Source organism: Vigna radiata, chromosome 1 (genome assembly GCF_000741045.1).
Source record: "Vigna radiata var. radiata cultivar VC1973A chromosome 1, Vradiata_ver6, whole genome shotgun sequence".
Classification (NCBI taxonomy): Eukaryota; Viridiplantae; Streptophyta; class Magnoliopsida; order Fabales; family Fabaceae; genus Vigna; species Vigna radiata.
The window spans coordinates 17944551-17962095 of record NC_028351.1 but is presented as its reverse complement, the minus strand read 5'-3'; the positions used below and the strand labels follow the sequence as shown (position 1 = coordinate 17962095).

Below are 17545 nucleotides of genomic sequence, written 5' to 3'. Positions count from 1 at the left end.
CATCCAATTATTTTGTATTTCATACAAATGAAAAATACACAGAAGTCTTTCAAAATTGAGTGAACTTTATGCTAATTATATCCCACATCAGAAAGAAAAAGAAACAACAATGCCTTTATAGCTTGTGACCCAAGTCGCAGCATTCATGTGAGAAACAACATTGAGGCTTGCTGAATTGGGCTGGGTGTGCAAAATGTTGGCTGTCCATCCCAGATTGAGAGCTGAGCCTGGGACCTTAGCCAAGGCTCAGGTCCTCTTTACTCTTAATATATATAAAAAAATTTACATAAATGTCTAGTTATGTATAATAAGAATGAAGGAATGAAAGAAAATTCCCAATGCTATTTTGAAAAAATATATATAAACTACCAGGGAAGTTGTATACAACCCTGCGTTGATTGTTTAAAAAAGAAAAAAAAGTTATATATAATGATTAACATTTTCTTTGCCCTATTTATTGCGTTTTGGTATATCATAAAAGCGAAAGTATTGAATATATATTTATTTAGCTTTAACATGCCTCTTATGCTAAGGTCCCTTATCAGTTTAAGCATGAATAATATGGCCTAACTTTTTATACAAAAGTTGAGTTTATAGTTAAAGGAATGTTTGCATCCGTTAGGACTGATAATCAAGGAAGTTTTAGGATAGAAGGGGAAATAGTGTAAAATGCAAATTAACTGAGAAACAAGTGTGATTTAAATTGAAATCTGAAAAGAACTATCAATTCATCTGCATATTTGCATTACTGCTAAACACTCTCATTCACGAAGAAAGTCAGTTAAACATGTCTTCATCACAATGAAGTTTGTCTTGAATTTTTTTATCCTTCAACAAACTATTCTTTTGCAGAAGTAAAACATCTTCAAATTAACTCGAATCTATCTCAATCCAATCTCAAAATTATAATCTCGATCTGAATTTCCATCATCTTTTTTTTTTTTTTCTTTTATCAAACGCTTCAAGGCTTTATGAAACCCGTCAATTTCTTCGTTGTAGACACAATTTAGTGTTGCTAGTCCACTGAAAGATGTCATCATTATAAGGATAAATGTAACTAAACTATAATTGTTCTTTGAAACATTCAAGTAGAACGAATGTACATTACTTGCATTTATCCTGATAACTAAGAAATCTATCATTGGAACCATCGAGTATGAAGTGCTAACTTACGTCTAAACTTTCTATTATTTCAAAGTGCATCTGCATACTTGGAGGCATATCAGCAAAATAATACCTTGAGAATACTTTTATTTTTCCCAAACTCTTACGCACTTCAGATTCAAGAAGATGCAGCATTTTATCTTTTTCATTCCGTATCCAATCACGACGTTTGTCACTCCATTGTCTCGGTGTGCCATGAAGGATAAAACGGAGTTGAGGAGCTCCTTGCATGAGCCTTTTGGAGATTCTCTCAAACACATCATGGTTAGTTAGGTATGCCCCAGCAGTGTTCAGACCAACATCAACATAATGAATATCGCTGATGCTGTTCAGTAAGTCTTCATTTGTTTTGGGAACAATGTAAATATCCTCAGATCCCACATCGGGTGAATTCACGTTAGAACCAATATCTGAGAATCCCAGTTCAGTAATTATCTGGTTCAGCACAGTTCCACCTTTGCTAAATCCAAGGATGAATGTCTCGGGCTGAGAGAAAGAACAGGCAGAAGTGCAGCCAGACTTTGAATCTACTTGCGTTCCTAAGATAACTTTTTTTGCCTGCATTACAAGAAATTCAAAACATTGAAAGGAAAACATTTGTAATAAGAAGCTGCAGACATGAACGGGGACCTTTTTTTTCAGTTTAACTATTACAATCACATAACTCCAGTCATGTAGCACATTGGTGTTATGCCTTTTATATAGGATCCTTAATTTAGATAAGTTAAGGAGCAAGAACATGATTAGGATATGTAAAACCTTGCTAAAGATGGTTGTTTTGCCTCAAATGGTTAGTAAGGTTAGAAGATGAGTATAACTACAACAATCAATGTGGAAATTTAAGTTCCAATAGTTAGCATGCCTTCGTGGCACTTAAGATGGGAACAGATCATACTTCTTCCAGGCAATTAGATAAGAGCGACACAGTTGATGTAGATGCAGGGAAATCAATTGGATTATATGAACTTGGTTCTCCATATTGATTCATGGACAGTATGAAGTCCTTGTAGACAGCAAAAGGTCCATTAAAAACAGAAGCCTCAATAACCCAAGCATTGATCGAAGAACCAAATTTGGTCACAACAATTTCAGATAGATTTTGTAAATTTGATATCCTCTCAATCACTGGGTTACCTGACCCTTCCACCCGGTCACCCAAAAAAAATATAGCATTGGCGATAGGAACCTGTAACAAATCAGAAAAACATTTGGTGCAGAAGGGAAGGTGGTCAACCATACAAGTTCGAAAGCATCTTTATCCAAGATAATGAAACAGGGAATTCTGAATTTTAAGGTTCAATCACGTTGAAATTATCTATTTTACATTTTCCAAATAGTTTTAACCTTTATGCATAAATCCCTAACTTCACATAATTCAACTAAATTTCAGGTAATAACCAAAAGAAGTACTTTCAACCAGTAGAGTCAAATGATTAACTGATTTCTACTAATGGACACATAAAAAGCATTTAGTAAGTCCCATGCCAAAAGAAACTCAAATAACTTGCATTGATTATATTGCATGGATTTCGACTTTGTTAAGAAAGAATGCTAAGCTAAATTCCTAAGCTACATAATTAAAAGACTGATATATAGTAAGCAACTGACTCAGCTTTTGTTGATCTGAACTAAAAGTTAATTGTTATCTATAAACAATATGATTCTAGTTCAATGAATTACTTACACAAAGTGTTTTGGTTTCCGGAGAAAGGCAGAGAGACACACCAACCCTATGGAATCTCCTGCTATTAGGATGCAGAGGGACTCTCAAAACTCCACTCCAACGTTCCATCTAGAAATCTTCAGAATATTTGGTGGTGTCATGCACAGTGAATATTGGAAGTTGAGTGTATTGCATAAAGGGGCATCAAACTAACAACTTCAGATATTCAATATGAAACTCAAGATAAGACAAGAAAAAGTGGCATATAGCGATAAGAAAATAGTATTTTTACCAAAAAAATGTCTATAAATTTAAATGATAATTACCTACCTGGTTCAAAAAGAATAAAAACCTAACAGCAATTATGAGTCTTAACAATGCAGTAGTGATGTACAAGAGAAAAATAGGTTATGCACTTGCAAAGCAGTTTTATACTTTTCATTCGATCAGAAACCTCCATGTATAGTAAGTTGTTGATTTTGCTATAACTATCCTAAAAGGCATTTCGTAATTTCTAATTGAATAACAGTATCATGAATCAATCATATATATTCGCAATGCATTAAACTCTTGTGTGTACAATGTCAACAGTCTAGGTTTTGTTTTTTAAACTAATTATTACAAAAATAAGCTTTTTGTGCATAAGAATTTATGATCAGATAAGGGTATAAAAAAATTATGATAACCTTAAAGTTGGTTCAGATTATTCATAAACGATTGGTTGTCATGAAACTATGAAAACTTGTAGAGAATGAATTAATGTAGCAAACAACAAAAAAAGCACAGAAACAGAAGCACATCAAAATATAGACAGCGCACCAAAAAACAAAACCGGAAAAATACTCTGAAATTTTAACAAAAACTTGAAGACAAAACAGTTGGAGATGATGAATATACGATGTTCTTCTTCATTATCTGATTCTCATGGTGGCGTTTCTTCCTCTGCTCGGGATAGCGGGTTTCAGTTGCGGTGGATTTTGGAGCATTCAAAGAAAATAAAGGACCGGTGAAATGGGGAAATTTAGAGAATTTCTTGGTAAATAAATATAATGTTTTGTTTTACATAAGATTTAAAATTTAAAATTGATAAAAGAAAAAAGAAAAAAAAAAGAAAGAAAAAGAAACACTACATACACGCATATCCAATGATAATATATTGTGTATATGGAATTGGTTGGTTTTTGTAATAAATGTTTTAGAAAGTATATTACATGTTGATATGTGATTAAATGAAAATATAAAACTTAATAACTGCTAATAGACATTGAGAGTTTGAAATATGGTTATTATAAATTAAATAATGATAATAAAATAAATTTTAATTATGTGAAATGTTCTTGCTAAAAACTAGTCTTAAATGATTAAAATTAAAAATTAATAAAAATGTTAATATAATTAATTTGAATGGTGGAAAACAAAAGTATTAAACATATGCTATTTAAGAGACTCTGCGGGAACATACAAATTATCAAATAATAAGGCTGGTTATTGGTTAAAAATTACAAAAAGGCAGAATCTTCAAATAGAATGTAAGGCTTGATTTTATTTATATTTTTTAATAGCTTACAACAGTAAGAAAGGGTTGGGAGAGTTCAAAAAGGGTTCATTAGGGGATGTATTCATAATATTTCTTGACAGAAAATATGACAAGGGATTTAAGTGTAACATTTGAAAATGTAAACGATTGAATTTTCCGACAAAAAAGAATAAGAGAATAAAATAAAATAATATTTTGTAACAAGTTTAAAAAAAAAAATGAGTGTGAAGAAAATATAAAGATGAAAATTGAAGTTCACCCAAATAACTACGGGTGTTACTCTCTCCACTACCAAACATTACTTCCTGCACCTCCCAATTTCTCTTTTGTCCTTCAATAATATTTAAACGGATGTAAAGTAAACGGATATCAACATTCGTGAACGGACATGGACCTCCGTTGAAGGACAAACGGATGTCGATGTCCGCCCATAGATGTTGACATCTGTCCAACCGTAGTATTACAATATTTTGTTTGGATGTTGACATCCGTCATCCGTTTATTTGTCATTTCATAAACTTAGTTTGGATGACTAGGAAATATTTTGTTTGTGGTTTGTTGGGTGCAATCAGTTGTATTTAGAAGAAATTTCATTCCTAAAGATATGGGTTTAAGGAATAGTGCTAGTTCATAGAAGCATCAAGCAGTAATGATAAGTGCAGATTAAGCAGTTTTCTATAGGTGCCGCATTGATGCATATCATGATACTCTCTATACTCATTCCCACCGTCAATTCTACAGAGAATGTAACATCAATGGCACGGTTGATTTCATCTTTGGCAATACTGCAGTTGTGATCCAAAACTATAATATTAGGCCAAAGTTACCAATGGCAGTGCGATCTTCCTCAGATGGCAACGTGGTAGCCGGGGAAACAAATGGTGCTCCACTTGAAACTGTAGGCGTGAAACTAATCCATCCAAGCAGAACAACTGACATCAAGAGTATCATTCACTCTGCTCTCACACCATGGACTCTCCCGTAACCTACATTTCCTCGTCCGAACTCCGTAAACACAACTTGCGCAACGACGCGTGGATCTCAATCCGTGGAAAAGTCTACGACGACTCCTCCTAGCTCCACCGCCATCCTGGTGGTGCCCTCCCGCTTCTCACTGTTGTCAGCACAGACGCCACTGATGCCTTCCACCCACCCTCTGCTGCCACAACCCTCCTTCCCGCATTCTCCACTGGCCTCCTCCTCTCTGGCTACGCCGTCTCTACCGCCTCCTCCGACTCCGGAAGCTCCACTCCAAGCTCTCCGAACTCAACCTTTTCAAACGCAAGGGCCACACCACCCTCATCTTGCTCTCCCTCATCTCACCCTCCTCCTGCATTCTCCGTCATTCACTGCCATTTAACCTCATCCACAATCCTCCTAGAGTGCAATTTGGTGGCAAAGATCACGGGCTTTGGGCTCCATGATTGTCATGACAAAATGGGAGTGATCATATTTATCTCTTGTGAATGTGTTTGGTGATGAATCATGTCCCTATATTATGCTCTATTATGTTTTATGCTTTAAGTATATGGTTGTGTGGTGGATCACGTAAACTTCAGGTTTAGTGTATCTCGAGAATAATCGAGTATTATATAGTACGTTAGGATGGTCTTAGGGTAGAGGCTACTATATGGTTATGGGAAGGAAAACAAATAAGTTTGATGATGGAGAAGGGTTCAAACAAGAAAGTGGGTGCACACAGAAGATTTTTACAGGGGCATATTAGGGTCGTTACCTTCTACATGAAATCAAGAAAAGAGGAGTTAATTATGAGTAATGTATAGGAAGTAACCAAGGTATATTGTTAAACCCTTGGCAAGTGTACCAGATCGTTATCAAGTAATATAAACGGTAAGACTGAATATCGTTCTTCCAAAGGACTCTTAGGCCTTATCTTTCATGTAGATTGATTGCATAAGACTTGAAAAGGAAATAATTTGATAGTTGTATGCAAAACGAAAATAAACATGCAAATGCAAGTGAATCAATTGGCAAAGAAAAGATATGAATTAATGGAGTTGTTGGGTTTTACAATTTCATCCTTATCCACTCTCTTATATCTATTTTTCTTATTAAATTCGCTTTAATATCAAATTGTCATGCAGCTTTCTTAGCCTACTCTAAACTCGATCTCTCGGCGAAAAGAGCCTACCACTAATTGCTAGTTTACCATTTTTAGTCTCCTTAAGTAATTAGCAGTGCAATATATTATAGAAGCAAATACAATTGATCGTCCTACCCCTATCTCTAGGCAATATTGCTTAATCAAGGGAATTCCTATCAGTTCATGACTTCCCCGTACGTCTCCGTATCGACAAAGGCAAATATCTTCTTACCGAATGCGTTAAACGATAAGAGCATTAATCATAGATAAGAAACCCAACAATTGATAATACAAGAATATGAACAAAATAAAAATTTCAATATAAGAGAGTTTCAAAAGGATTACATTGTTCCCCAACAACAAAGGGTTTAGTTCACCACAAGCATGATGAAACTAGATGCAATTAATGGAAAAGATGAAAGAATAAACCCTAGATTTGATAAATTGGAGCCTAAGCATCCAAGAAACCGCCTCCAAGGAGTGTTGAAGTGCTCTAGGGAGAATTATTTCAAGGGAGAATTATTTCTGAAGGTCAGAAAACCAAATTCTCATTAATCTCAAAAGTGTCAATTACAAGATAGAAGTTGGGTATTTATAGTAACCCATGCTCCTTACAAGTTAATACACGTATACAATAAAATGAAAAAATGCGAAAAAGAGGAGTACATAAGATTCCATCAAGAACGATGACCAACCAAGACCAAAAATGAAAGATGACAAACCATCAGCAAAGAAGCTATTGAAAAGAAAACGCAGAGAGAGTTTTTTGCGTACTTTAGAGCAGCAACAAAATATAGTTGCAGAACTTAGAAGGAAAGTTGTTGTGTTGGAGGAAGAGGTGGCCAGAGAGAAAGGTAGACGAATAAGAACAAACGATGGTGGACAGAGTGTGCCATGTGAAGAACCGTCCATCTCCCTGGGAGTTATGTCCACCGATCCACCTTCAGTGAAAACGTATGTGAAGATGGGGTCACGAAGGCGTTACAAAAGCAGAGCGCTTAGGACACCTTACACTGGATTGCTTAGAGTAAAAAATGAGTGATATTTGAATAGGTTTCTGATGAGTCATTATTTCTTGAACTATATTTAGTTTATTGCACTTAAATAAACCGGGGAATTGTGTTTAATTGTCTGTTATTTCCCCGTTTTCCGAATTCTACTTAATTTGGTCGGAAATTCGTAATTGTGCTAATTTGGATTTTCTGAGCTGATTAAGTGCATTTCTGGTTACAGGGAAGTTGTGGAAACATCATCTGGAGCATTAGGATATGGCGTGACACATTCAAAGGTTCAACATTTAGTCATTTAGATTCTAATTAAAGTTGTAATTTCGTTTTCTAGAAGTCCTTAATTAGAATTAGGTGTTTTGGACCCTTTTAGGGGCAATTTTGTAAAAAACCCATGTGTAGGTGATGAGTCGATATTTTATACCATTAACTTAGTTTTTCGCGCCGAATTGTGTTGATGATTTGCGCTTAATTCTTAGTTATTGTGTCATTTTCATCATTTGGACTTAATTAGACCAATAATTCATATTTTAATTAATTTGAATTATTTGAGCTTAATTATTCCTATTTCTATTTTCAGGACAATTTTGGAACTATACTTTGGGACTTTTGGAAGGGCACCTAGCAAATTGAAGAATTTCCACAAGGCAAATTAGATTTAATCTAGCTTAGCTTAGTAATTTAGATTTTTGTTAATGAATTTTTGTAACTTTGGGCCAATTAATTTGGTAGAATGCACAAAAGCCCATTTGTAGAGTTTGTGACATGGCTTTAGGGTTTGGGTGGACCCCACCCTAGTTTTTTTGACACACAATTCTTGGACCATTTGAGGACAACAGCCGTCACCTTGCAGAGTGGTCTCTCTCTGGGGAAGTTTCGTTTTTCAATTGGTTTTGGGGCTGAAAAACTTTCAGAGCTGAGGGAACACCATGTTCTTGAGAAATATAAACTTTGCCTTTGAAGTTGAATGCAATTTACGTTATTTTTCTCTCATAGAATGAATGGATAGCTCATTTCTTACTCTTCCCTTGCTTGCAAAGTTATTTACTTTTGGTTGATGAAGAAGAGAATGTTTCATTTCTTTTTCTCGTAAGGCTCATACCATGGAACACCATTTTGCTTGAGAAAAGCTGGAACTTACTCACGGTCTTGGCATTGTTTGAATAGGATGAATACACACTTTCATATATCCATGTGGNTTTTGGAATGTTGGCTATGANAATAGAGAAAATGGATGGCTGGTCCGGTTTCCTTTAGCTTCCATTTAATTTTGAAGAATGAAAAGGTGATTGGATAGGAGTAGGTGAGCTTGTACGTGGATGATTTTGAGTGAAGTAGTTTGCATTGTTTCATNTTTGTTGAATTTTATTAGCCTTGGGAGAAGAGATGGAAAGAAGATAAACCTACCTTGGGAAGCTACGTCNAGCTTGGCATCTTCAAGGAGTTTATTTTGTTGTTGTTTTATATTACATTGCAAAGTTGACCAAGAATGGGAGGAGGAAGTCACGGCTGCAAGGAGAACAATTAATTTGGTGAGCTACATCTTTGGTTTCTTGAGAAGAGAGAATTGGAAATTCCTTTTGGCAAATGGTCCCACGGTGATGTCTTGCTTTGGGAATTGTTTCATCAATTTGTTGCTTGATAAACTTAGTTTCTTGAAGAATGAGTNAAGCTTTTAGACATTGCAACCCATTGAGAAGAGTGAACCGTTCACTCCTTGCTTCATGAAGAGAGAGAATTGGATTTTTACAAGGTGAGTAGGTGGACTAGGTAAGCATTGGATGGTCTATTGTGATGGAGACTTTTGGAGAGCATTTAATCTCATNGGGAGAAGAGTGTACCAGCTGAACATTAAAAGGAATGGTGGGGNNGGTGCTTGCTTTCTTGGAAGCTTCAATTGGAGTGAAGAATTATAGTTGATTTCTCTTGGAAGCTCACGGTAATGCATGCAGGGAAAATGGAATTCTATCACCAAATTAATTACCTTAAAAGGGTGCTANGTGCTTGATATTCATTTTGGAGTCTTGGAGGATTAAAATTGGTTGAGGTCACGGCTGGAGCACATTCCTAGCCTAAAAATTTGGGTTTTAAAATTTAAGAAAGTGAATTGGGATTTGGAGCATTTGGAGGTCACGGCCAAGAGGTCTAAGTTTTGGGTCTTTTGCAAATTCAATTTCTTTGGTAGAGGTAAATGAGATCAAGTGAGTTGGTAAAAAAAAATACATGTTTGTTTCTTTAGCTTTTTAATTAGTTTGCATATTAGGATTAGTTGTTTTTAATTTCTTTAATTTAGTTTTGCATTTAATTTAATTTAACTGTGTTTAGATATTTGTTTAGTCTAGTATTTGGTTTAGCNTTTCTCGAACCCTAAAGGAACTCACAATCCAATCCCTAATTCAGATCAATGCAATATATAAAACCCAATACGATTTTTACCTTTATCTACTTTCTATTTCGTTTTATTTAAATTTAGTTATTAATTCATTAAAAATAAAATTGGTTATTAAACACGTGCCTTTATCTNCAACATCAATCATCCACGTAACCTAACAATCTGATTACACTGTTACACGTCAACAACTCACTAACTCCGTTATAGACAAATTAACGGAAAGGACTCAATTGTTCCAATTTTGATGAAATTGGGATCCAATTGAGATTTTCAGAAAGAAAGGGACTAAATTGATATTTGAGGCGAAAATAGGGACCAAGTGAATGATTAAACCAAAAATAAATAAATAAATTGAGAGGATAAGAATCTCTGAGTTGCATGATTAAGGAAGGATAAGATTTGTAAGTGGTTTTGCAAGTGGTGATTAAAATATTAATAAAATAATATTAAAATAATAAATAATATTTAAAAATAATAATTTAAATAGTAAAATTTTTGGACTATAAATAGCCATGGGAGGAGAGCCTATTTTGCACAAAGAGAGGAAGAATCAAGTGAGAAATCTTGAGAAGAAATAGCAAGGAAGAAAATTTTAGAAGAGTAGAGGCTCTGGAGGGTTTTCGAGAAAACAAATTCGGAGCAAGAAATTGTGTCTGAAATAGAGGTAAGGGGAGCTAACCTTTCTAAGTTTTTATATTATAAAATATTTTTTTATAACTATTTATGTCTTGAAATTTTGTGCAATTACTGTTGATAAAAACCTATGTGCTTGTTGTATAACTATTTGAATTTCTATGATAATATTATATGCTGTTGTTTTGAATCTGTGAATAAGAAATTTGTTAATAACATGTTGAGGAACACTTTGGCTAAGGAAAGACCTGATACTTAAGTTGTCCATTGTGACGCACCTCTATTTCCTGAAAGTCTACTTGATGTGTTTTCAACTAATTCTTATCAAACAGATTATGTGCAGTTAAATTATTTTGTGATATATTTAATTTGTATGATTTTTGGGGATGAATGGACTTTATGGTGTTTGTATGAATTATTGAGTGTATATCCTTTTTCTATTACATCTATCTGGAAGGATAAGAAGATGTTTAACCGGCTTTGCCAGATTCAATTTCTTGATTTCCCAGAACGTTTATATTAAAATTATTTTTTTATGGTAGCTTACCATTACTTTTTGTGTTGAATGTATTATATTGGACGTGAAATTTATGTATTTGAGCGTAATGGAAGTGTATTATGATATCATATATAAACTTAATATTTTTGTTGTCTATGATGAAATTATGATTGATAGTTGCATCATATTTACTAATTTAAAGTTTTTTGATGTCTATGAATGAACCATAATTAAAAAGGTTAAGTAAGAGTGATGAATATTTTAAATATTAAAATTGTAATAAAAATATTTTACGAGTCTGGTGTCCAAGAAAAGATTTTCGAGTTTAAAATCCAACAAAACAAGAATCTCTTCAGTCGGAATACTGTAGAGAAAAATTACGAGTAAAACATTGAGCAAAGGTCAAAGTAGACAACACATTATTCTAAATGTATTTTAGACTTAATTTAAGTTAATGAATGTTGAGTTCTTTGAGTCTAATAGATAATCCTTTTTGATTCTCTAATCTTATCGTATCATTGGGATGATTTATATTTATCTCAGTAGTTAAAAAAGATGATTTCCTTTTTACCTATGTAAGGCGATAGGTGGATTCGAGTCCTATTACTTTTCCTCTTTCAAGAGGGTACAAATATCTCGCCAAGAGTTTCTGACTTGTGCTGAGTATTGTGCTTGGTGAATGGATGTTACTCACCAATGTTTTTACTCGTAAGCCCTTGAAGAATTAGGGAGATATATCTAATGCGGCGAGCGTAGGACAACTCTTATCCACGGTCCATATGAGGGGCTGGTTTTGGCATATACTTAACAAATGCTTAAAAATCGAGATAAATCCAATAGCTACGTGTGAAATTAGAAGTGATTAGAGTCAGATGAGAAGTGAGTAGTGTCTGAAGTATACGTGAAGGTAGTATGTTTACGTTAATAATATTATTAAACATTCAAAGTGTGTAAGTAGGTTTATCTGTAACTTATGTTTTTCTGTATTCAGTTAGCTCACTCTACTTGTGTGTCTACGATGATCGTATAACTCGTGTCGTTATACGGGAGTAGATGATGTTTCAGGTAAAACTGAAGACATTTAGTGTGAGGATGCATTGGGAAACACTCTTCGGGACTTTTAAATATATATTTTAAATTATAGAACGTTGTGGTTTGTAATTTTAAACTACTTTAAGATTTGGTTTGTAATTCAATAATTATTCTTGAAAACTTTGACGTCCTCTTTGTATAATATTAATAAATGTGTGGTTTTAAATGTGAACGTGTAGTTTGGAAAAATTTTCTGTGACACTCCGAGAAGGGGTGTTATAGTTACTCGTCTTAATTTTTAACCCAACTGACTTGTCTCAGTGTTGGGCCCGACCTAAGTCTAATTTTCTTTACCTTCAAGCTAGTTGACTCATCTTGACCTTGACCACGACCGACTCGACACCTTTTTTATGTCGAGTCGAATTGGCTCATCCTTTATGCAATGTCGTATCATCTTAACCTTCAACCTTCACTCAATTGGATCAACCTTCGACTTGCCTCAAATCAGCTCAGCCTTCGTCTGTGCAAATCGACTCAACCCGCAGCCTATGTTGACTCGTCATGATCTTCAGTCCAACTCATTTGCCTTAAAGTTTGACTTAGGTCAACTTGCCTTGACCTTCAAATTAAACCAACTCAATTAAGCCTTTAGCCTAAACAGACTTAGTTAAATCAATTTATCTTGACCTAACTGAAGTAAAAGTAAAGTTAAATTTCAATTTTTTTTATATTTTTTTACAGTATATAAAATTGTTCTATTTTATTCATTTTCAACATTTTAATTTCTTTTTAATTACATTATCCAAACAAATCATTTATATATAAAAATACTTTAAATTCTTCAAATAAATTAATTACCCTTTTAAATTACCTTACCCAAATACAACGTTAATTAAATAATTGAAACACTACAACTTCTATATGCAAATAAATATACCCCTAAAGTAATGATTTAAAAAAAATTATAGTATCTTACAACGTCACTCTTTTAATCTTCTTGTAACTTTAACTAAATATTTCTCCCGACTCCACAATCTCAAAAACTTAAGACAAGTATTATACCGAGTACTTTTCAAGCAAATCACAACTATAATAGAAATTGTTTATCTTGTATTGGGAATTTATATTTGTTTCTTTGTTAATGTAATTAGAATCTTTATTTAAGCATTATTTGTTATTCAACTAATTAGATGCTTCTTGGATGAACTTAATAAGTCCATTAGTTGAATAGTTTAAACATAAATAGGTTTTTGTTGACCTTTTAAAGAAGTTTTGACTATTTTTGAAATAGAAGCTTATGTTTTGTTTTTTTCTCTGGGTTGAAAGATTTATAGATCTCCTCTTACATTTTTACATTTTTTATTTTTTAATTGTTGGTGAAAATTCTTGAAAAAGTTTATCAGCACTTTGCCGATAAAAAAAAAAAAAACAAGAAGTTTATCAGAAATATAAGAGAAAATTTTTCTCATAACGTGTACCTCTGCAGTAAAACATTTTCCAGTTGACTCTAGTGCAACCTAATATCCATTTTGCTCCCAAAGATTAACACAACATGGATGAATATCTAAGAAGTGCATCCAACAATCAAGGAGTAATCACAAGATTCAAGACTAAAAAGAGAGAAAAAGAAAATGAAATTCAACAACTAAAAGAGGCTACAAAAGAAAGCTGCTGACAGATAAAAGTTATCAAACTAAATAATTGCTATCAGAAAACGGGAAGTACAAAAAGTTTAATTGTCACTATTTTTATTCCAACAACAATCCCATCTAAGTTAATCTTGGTGACAAAGAAATAATCTTTTACTGCTTTTTTTTAATCAAATCAGTTTGGAAATAAGCTCTGAACTCTTCAATCATAAGATCATACAAGTAAAGGGTCATAGTGTATTCTTTACTGCCTTTTGTTTGATGTAGTGTACATAGGTAATTCTAAATGCAGTCTTTTGAATATAGCAAATTATTCTATTCATCTCAGTTATTGTCAAAGGGTTGTAATTGGCATGTGCCAAAAACTAGTTGCTAGTTACTCCCCAAAAGTGAAAACTCATGGAGTAGGAACTAAGCATGAAATATTCTTAGCCTTTCATGTCCATATTTTACACACTAAAAGTCCTAGCAATTCCAGCTGAAACCATTCAAATCAAATTGTTGGCAGTGGGAAGAAGCATCATTATCATCATGGGAATTCAGGTCCAGTTTCACTTCAAAGTTTGGAAGTCTATAATCTGGAGAAATCTTCTCATGGTTCAATTTAACTGCCATTCTCCCAGTTTCAGTGCTGTCTCTTACTTTCCACCCTTCTTCCTTTGAAAGAGTTGTTCTCCCAAATTTTTCCTCTTCTAGAACTCCAACATTCATGGATAAGAGGCTTGAAGGCCCTTCTTGTAAAAAATCTCCCTTCACTACTTTACCATCACTTGATGAGGAAAGAAACATCATATTCTGCTTCACATCTTCACTCAATGTGAGATCAGGCTTCAAATGCATTGACTCTTCCACACAATCTTTTGAAACTGAAAATGGAGGGCCATTGAAGGCTATCAGATTCAGGCTCATATTATGTGTTTCTCTGTCTCTTTGAGATTCCTCACTATAGGTTAAGAAACTCCCCATTGAACACTCAGTGGCTTGGCCATCTTGTGTTTGCTGAGGCCACAGAACCTGTAGCTCTTTCAGTTCTGAAAATTTAGTGTCAAGACTTTGAGAGGATACTCTTGATGCCAGTTCAGATAATTGAACTTTGGCAGCTTCAACACCCTCTGCACCTAAATTTTGTCTTCCTAGTGTTTCTTGTGCCTTTTCCAACACTGCCTGAAGGTACTTCCCTTGTGCCTCTATCCTTAGCTGCAAGTGTCGCTGTACCTGCTTAAAGAGTGAAGAAAAAGAATCAGAACAGAAACAATTTGCAAACTCCAATGTGTACTGAAAACAGAAAATTTTTGGATTCTGAAAACAAAATTGTGAAATATTTCAGCATCTAGTAAAAGTTGACACCGGCGAATAGAGATACAAGACTCACTCAATAAGTTTTCTAACGTGGTTCTGATGAAATTACAGTTACCATTCTAAATTAAATAACATAAAAATTACAGTTCAAATTCATGAATTTTGATATAAAGGAGAGAAGGAAAGTACACAATAATTAGACCTGAGTCTATCCCCAAAAGAGATTCGCAGCTATTCCAACTCAAAACCTTAAAGAAATGGATTTATGAGACTTCTACCTTATATTTTGCTCAACTTTTTTATTTCTATCTGACGTGAGATTTAGACTCACATTTGAATTTTTCAACAAATTTTCATTTTCATTATGCATGCATTATATTTTACTTTTGCTTAAAATCTTACATTCAAAGTAGAAGTAACCATTGCAAATGTTTTCTTACTTATTTAGTAGATTATCAATATAAATTAAGTTTAAAAGTTCAAAGATGTTCTATACCTCAAGCTGCTCATGCAGTCTTCTTTGTACTTCGATTTGCATCTGTAAGGCATCATTAATTTCTGAATTTCTGGATTGAGGATTTATTACTGTTAGTGTTGCTTCCCATTAAAGAGAATTCATTTTGAACATTGGAAACTTGATGACAGAACTTGAAAGTTTTCTTACTTGTTTGTCTGTAGGCCTATGCTTAAATGTTTCATTTGAATTCCACTTGCTTCTGACATTCTGCTTGTTGCTTCTGTAGTTGATACCGGTAAGATAAATTGATTTTCAAATTATATGATTAGTAAAGATAGGTCCTGTGTAGTTCATGATATTCAATTAAAAATGCATGGAAAACACATCAAAAGAGAAGTTCTCCCACCAATTTTATTGTTGGCAGTATTGGTTTGTCCATGCATATTTTTACTGATTCTGTACTTCTGCCGAGGAGAAAGAGAAATTAATAAGTACACACAAATACATATGTACTAACAAGATAAGTAATGCAAATAATTTCAACTATGTTTCCCAAGTAAATGCCAGTGACTAGAATGAGTTTTTTATGTCATTGAAATTTAATTTGGTTACAAAAGCTAATTGGTTCACCAGTTAAAATAGATAGTGAGCAAGTTCTGCATTATAAGAAGCAGATTGTCTAGGTGTTTTGATTAATCACTCCATCCGAGATATTATCCTTTTAGATTTGAAACTCCGTCATAATTTTATCCTTACAAGAAAACTGAAGGAAAAAGATATTTAAATTGTAATTGATCTCGACTCCTAGAAGGATATAAAATTATTGGTATACCGAAACACATAACATCACCAAAATTAAATAGAAATTGTCTTAATTATTCTGGTAATTGGAAAAATGTTACCTGTAGATGACTCTTTAAGTGGTAGAGAGTAAGTCCAGGAATCCCCATCAGTTTCAAAACTGTTTTTGGTGTAGCTTCTGCAAAGCAAGAGGAATCAATATAAGCTTCAAAATTATAGATATCTGATTCAAAAACTGTTCATCATTTTCATTGACTCACTGTCTGCTCCTCCAAGTTGATTGACTGCTTCTATGAACCGTTCATGAAGATCTGGTGTCCATTTTAGTCTAGGCTTAGCATCGGTTGAAAGAACAAGTCCTGAATCACAAGCCCCATTGCCTCCTTGCATCATCATATGCCTCTCAGTGTGGCTGTGCATCCTTAAAGCATGCAAGTTTCTTGCTGCTATCTGCTGCTGCTGCTGCTGATAGTACATTATCTTTCAAGCCAAAAAATATGATCTTATTACTCTATATAGAAGCACAAGAAAATATTCAAAGGGCAACCAACTAGACTCCAACTTAAAACTTTGACAAGGCAAAAACTTTACTGTTTGAGGGTTGCCCTCAAGATTTTATTACGTTTAAAATCATATATCTACCTGTTATGTAACACCCCTTCTGGATCCAAACAGCTAAACCTTATAAATAAAGTGAAATATGATTGTCCTGTAATCTTGAAGAGCACTTCTTTGGTGTTTCAACTAAAATATATGAAAGTTTCTACAACTGCTCTTGCATGTCTTTTTTCACCTTGACAAGATCTTCACAAGCCTTGGTTGTACTCAATTATGTCCTTATAAAGAAAATGCCCTTAGGAAAGTAGCCTTGTGAGGCATAGAATCTTGGACAGAAGCAACTCAAAAACTGAACTTGATCCAATATATTTCCTAGCTACTTGAAAAGAGATGTCATTCTTCTTACTTTCTTCTTTGTGGGCTCTCTTCAGTTCTACTTTTGATTTGGAGAAAGCACTTGTCCATTGGAATTGTGTGCATTATACTTTCTGTGACACCTCACCTCACACGTTGCATTTGCTATCAAAATTGACCCATCAATTTATATCAGTGTGCACCTGCATTTGTTTTTGTCCCACTGTCAAATGCAGGAATCATATTCCAAAAGTTTAGAGAAGAATTCTGTGACTTGAATTATAGAATCAACTTTTCCTTTTTCCTTGAAAGCATCAGAAACCACACTTCTTCCCCTATGTTTTTCAAGAAATATTCTTGGCTTCCAACCCCTTAGTCCTTTTCACTAGCATAGGT

General features: G+C 33.9%; 2 protein-coding genes across 6 annotated transcripts; both read right to left on the bottom strand.

Moving 5' to 3' along the window:
- Window positions 1-1010: 1010 nt before the first annotated feature.
- On the bottom strand, window positions 1011-3902 carry LOC106765238. 4 transcript variants are annotated; one of them, XM_022785810.1, is made up of 4 exons: window positions 3647-3902; window positions 2849-2964; window positions 2060-2350; window positions 1011-1722 (listed from the first exon to the last, which is right to left on the bottom strand). In XM_022785810.1, exons 2-4 carry the CDS (start codon window positions 2954-2956, stop codon window positions 1165-1167), a joined length of 957 nt encoding a protein of 318 aa, XP_022641531.1. In that variant the 5' UTR covers window positions 2957-2964; window positions 3647-3902; the 3' UTR covers window positions 1011-1164. The 4 variants fall into 4 exon arrangements, with proteins under 4 accessions (XP_022641531.1, XP_014505283.1, XP_022641536.1 ...); XM_014649797.2 differs by having other exon boundaries at window positions 3671-3902; XM_022785815.1 differs by having other exon boundaries at window positions 2849-3036; window positions 3725-3902.
- Window positions 3903-13981: 10079 nt separating this feature from the next.
- LOC106764721 (myb-related protein 2) lies at window positions 13982-17222 on the bottom strand. Of its 2 annotated transcripts, none has more exons than XM_014649075.2 (7): window positions 16880-17222; window positions 16498-16717; window positions 16339-16415; window positions 15843-15900; window positions 15644-15716; window positions 15476-15545; window positions 13982-14898 (listed from the first exon to the last, which is right to left on the bottom strand). In XM_014649075.2, exons 2-7 carry the CDS (start codon window positions 16712-16714, stop codon window positions 14146-14148), a joined length of 1248 nt encoding a protein of 415 aa, XP_014504561.1. In that variant the 5' UTR covers window positions 16715-16717; window positions 16880-17222; the 3' UTR covers window positions 13982-14145. The 2 variants fall into 2 exon arrangements, with proteins under 2 accessions (XP_014504561.1, XP_014504569.1); XM_014649083.2 differs by having other exon boundaries at window positions 13982-14895.
- Window positions 17223-17545: the final 323 nt, after the last annotated feature.

Bases quoted from the DNA above. Each gene is read 5' to 3' on its own strand.
- LOC106765238 (XM_022785810.1), bottom strand. From the start codon at position 2,956: ATGGAACGTTGGAGTGGAGTTTTGAGAGTCCCTCTGCATCCTAATAGC. The intron at 2,351-2,848 runs GTAAGTAATTCA...GATTTGTTACAG, and splicing joins CGGAAACCAAAACACTTTGT to GTTCCTATCGCCAATGCTAT. The intron at 1,723-2,059 runs GTATGATCTGTT...CTTGTAATGCAG, and splicing joins TATCTAATTGCCTGGAAGAA to GCAAAAAAAGTTATCTTAGG.
- LOC106764721 (XM_014649075.2), bottom strand. From the start codon at position 16,714: ATGTACTATCAGCAGCAGCAGCAGCAGATAGCAGCAAGAAACTTGCAT. The intron at 15,717-15,842 runs GTGGGAGAACTT...TATCAACTACAG, and splicing joins TACTGCCAACAATAAAATTG to AAGCAACAAGCAGAATGTCA. The intron at 15,546-15,643 runs GTAAGAAAACTT...TCCTCAATCCAG, and splicing joins ATAGGCCTACAGACAAACAA to AAATTCAGAAATTAATGATG.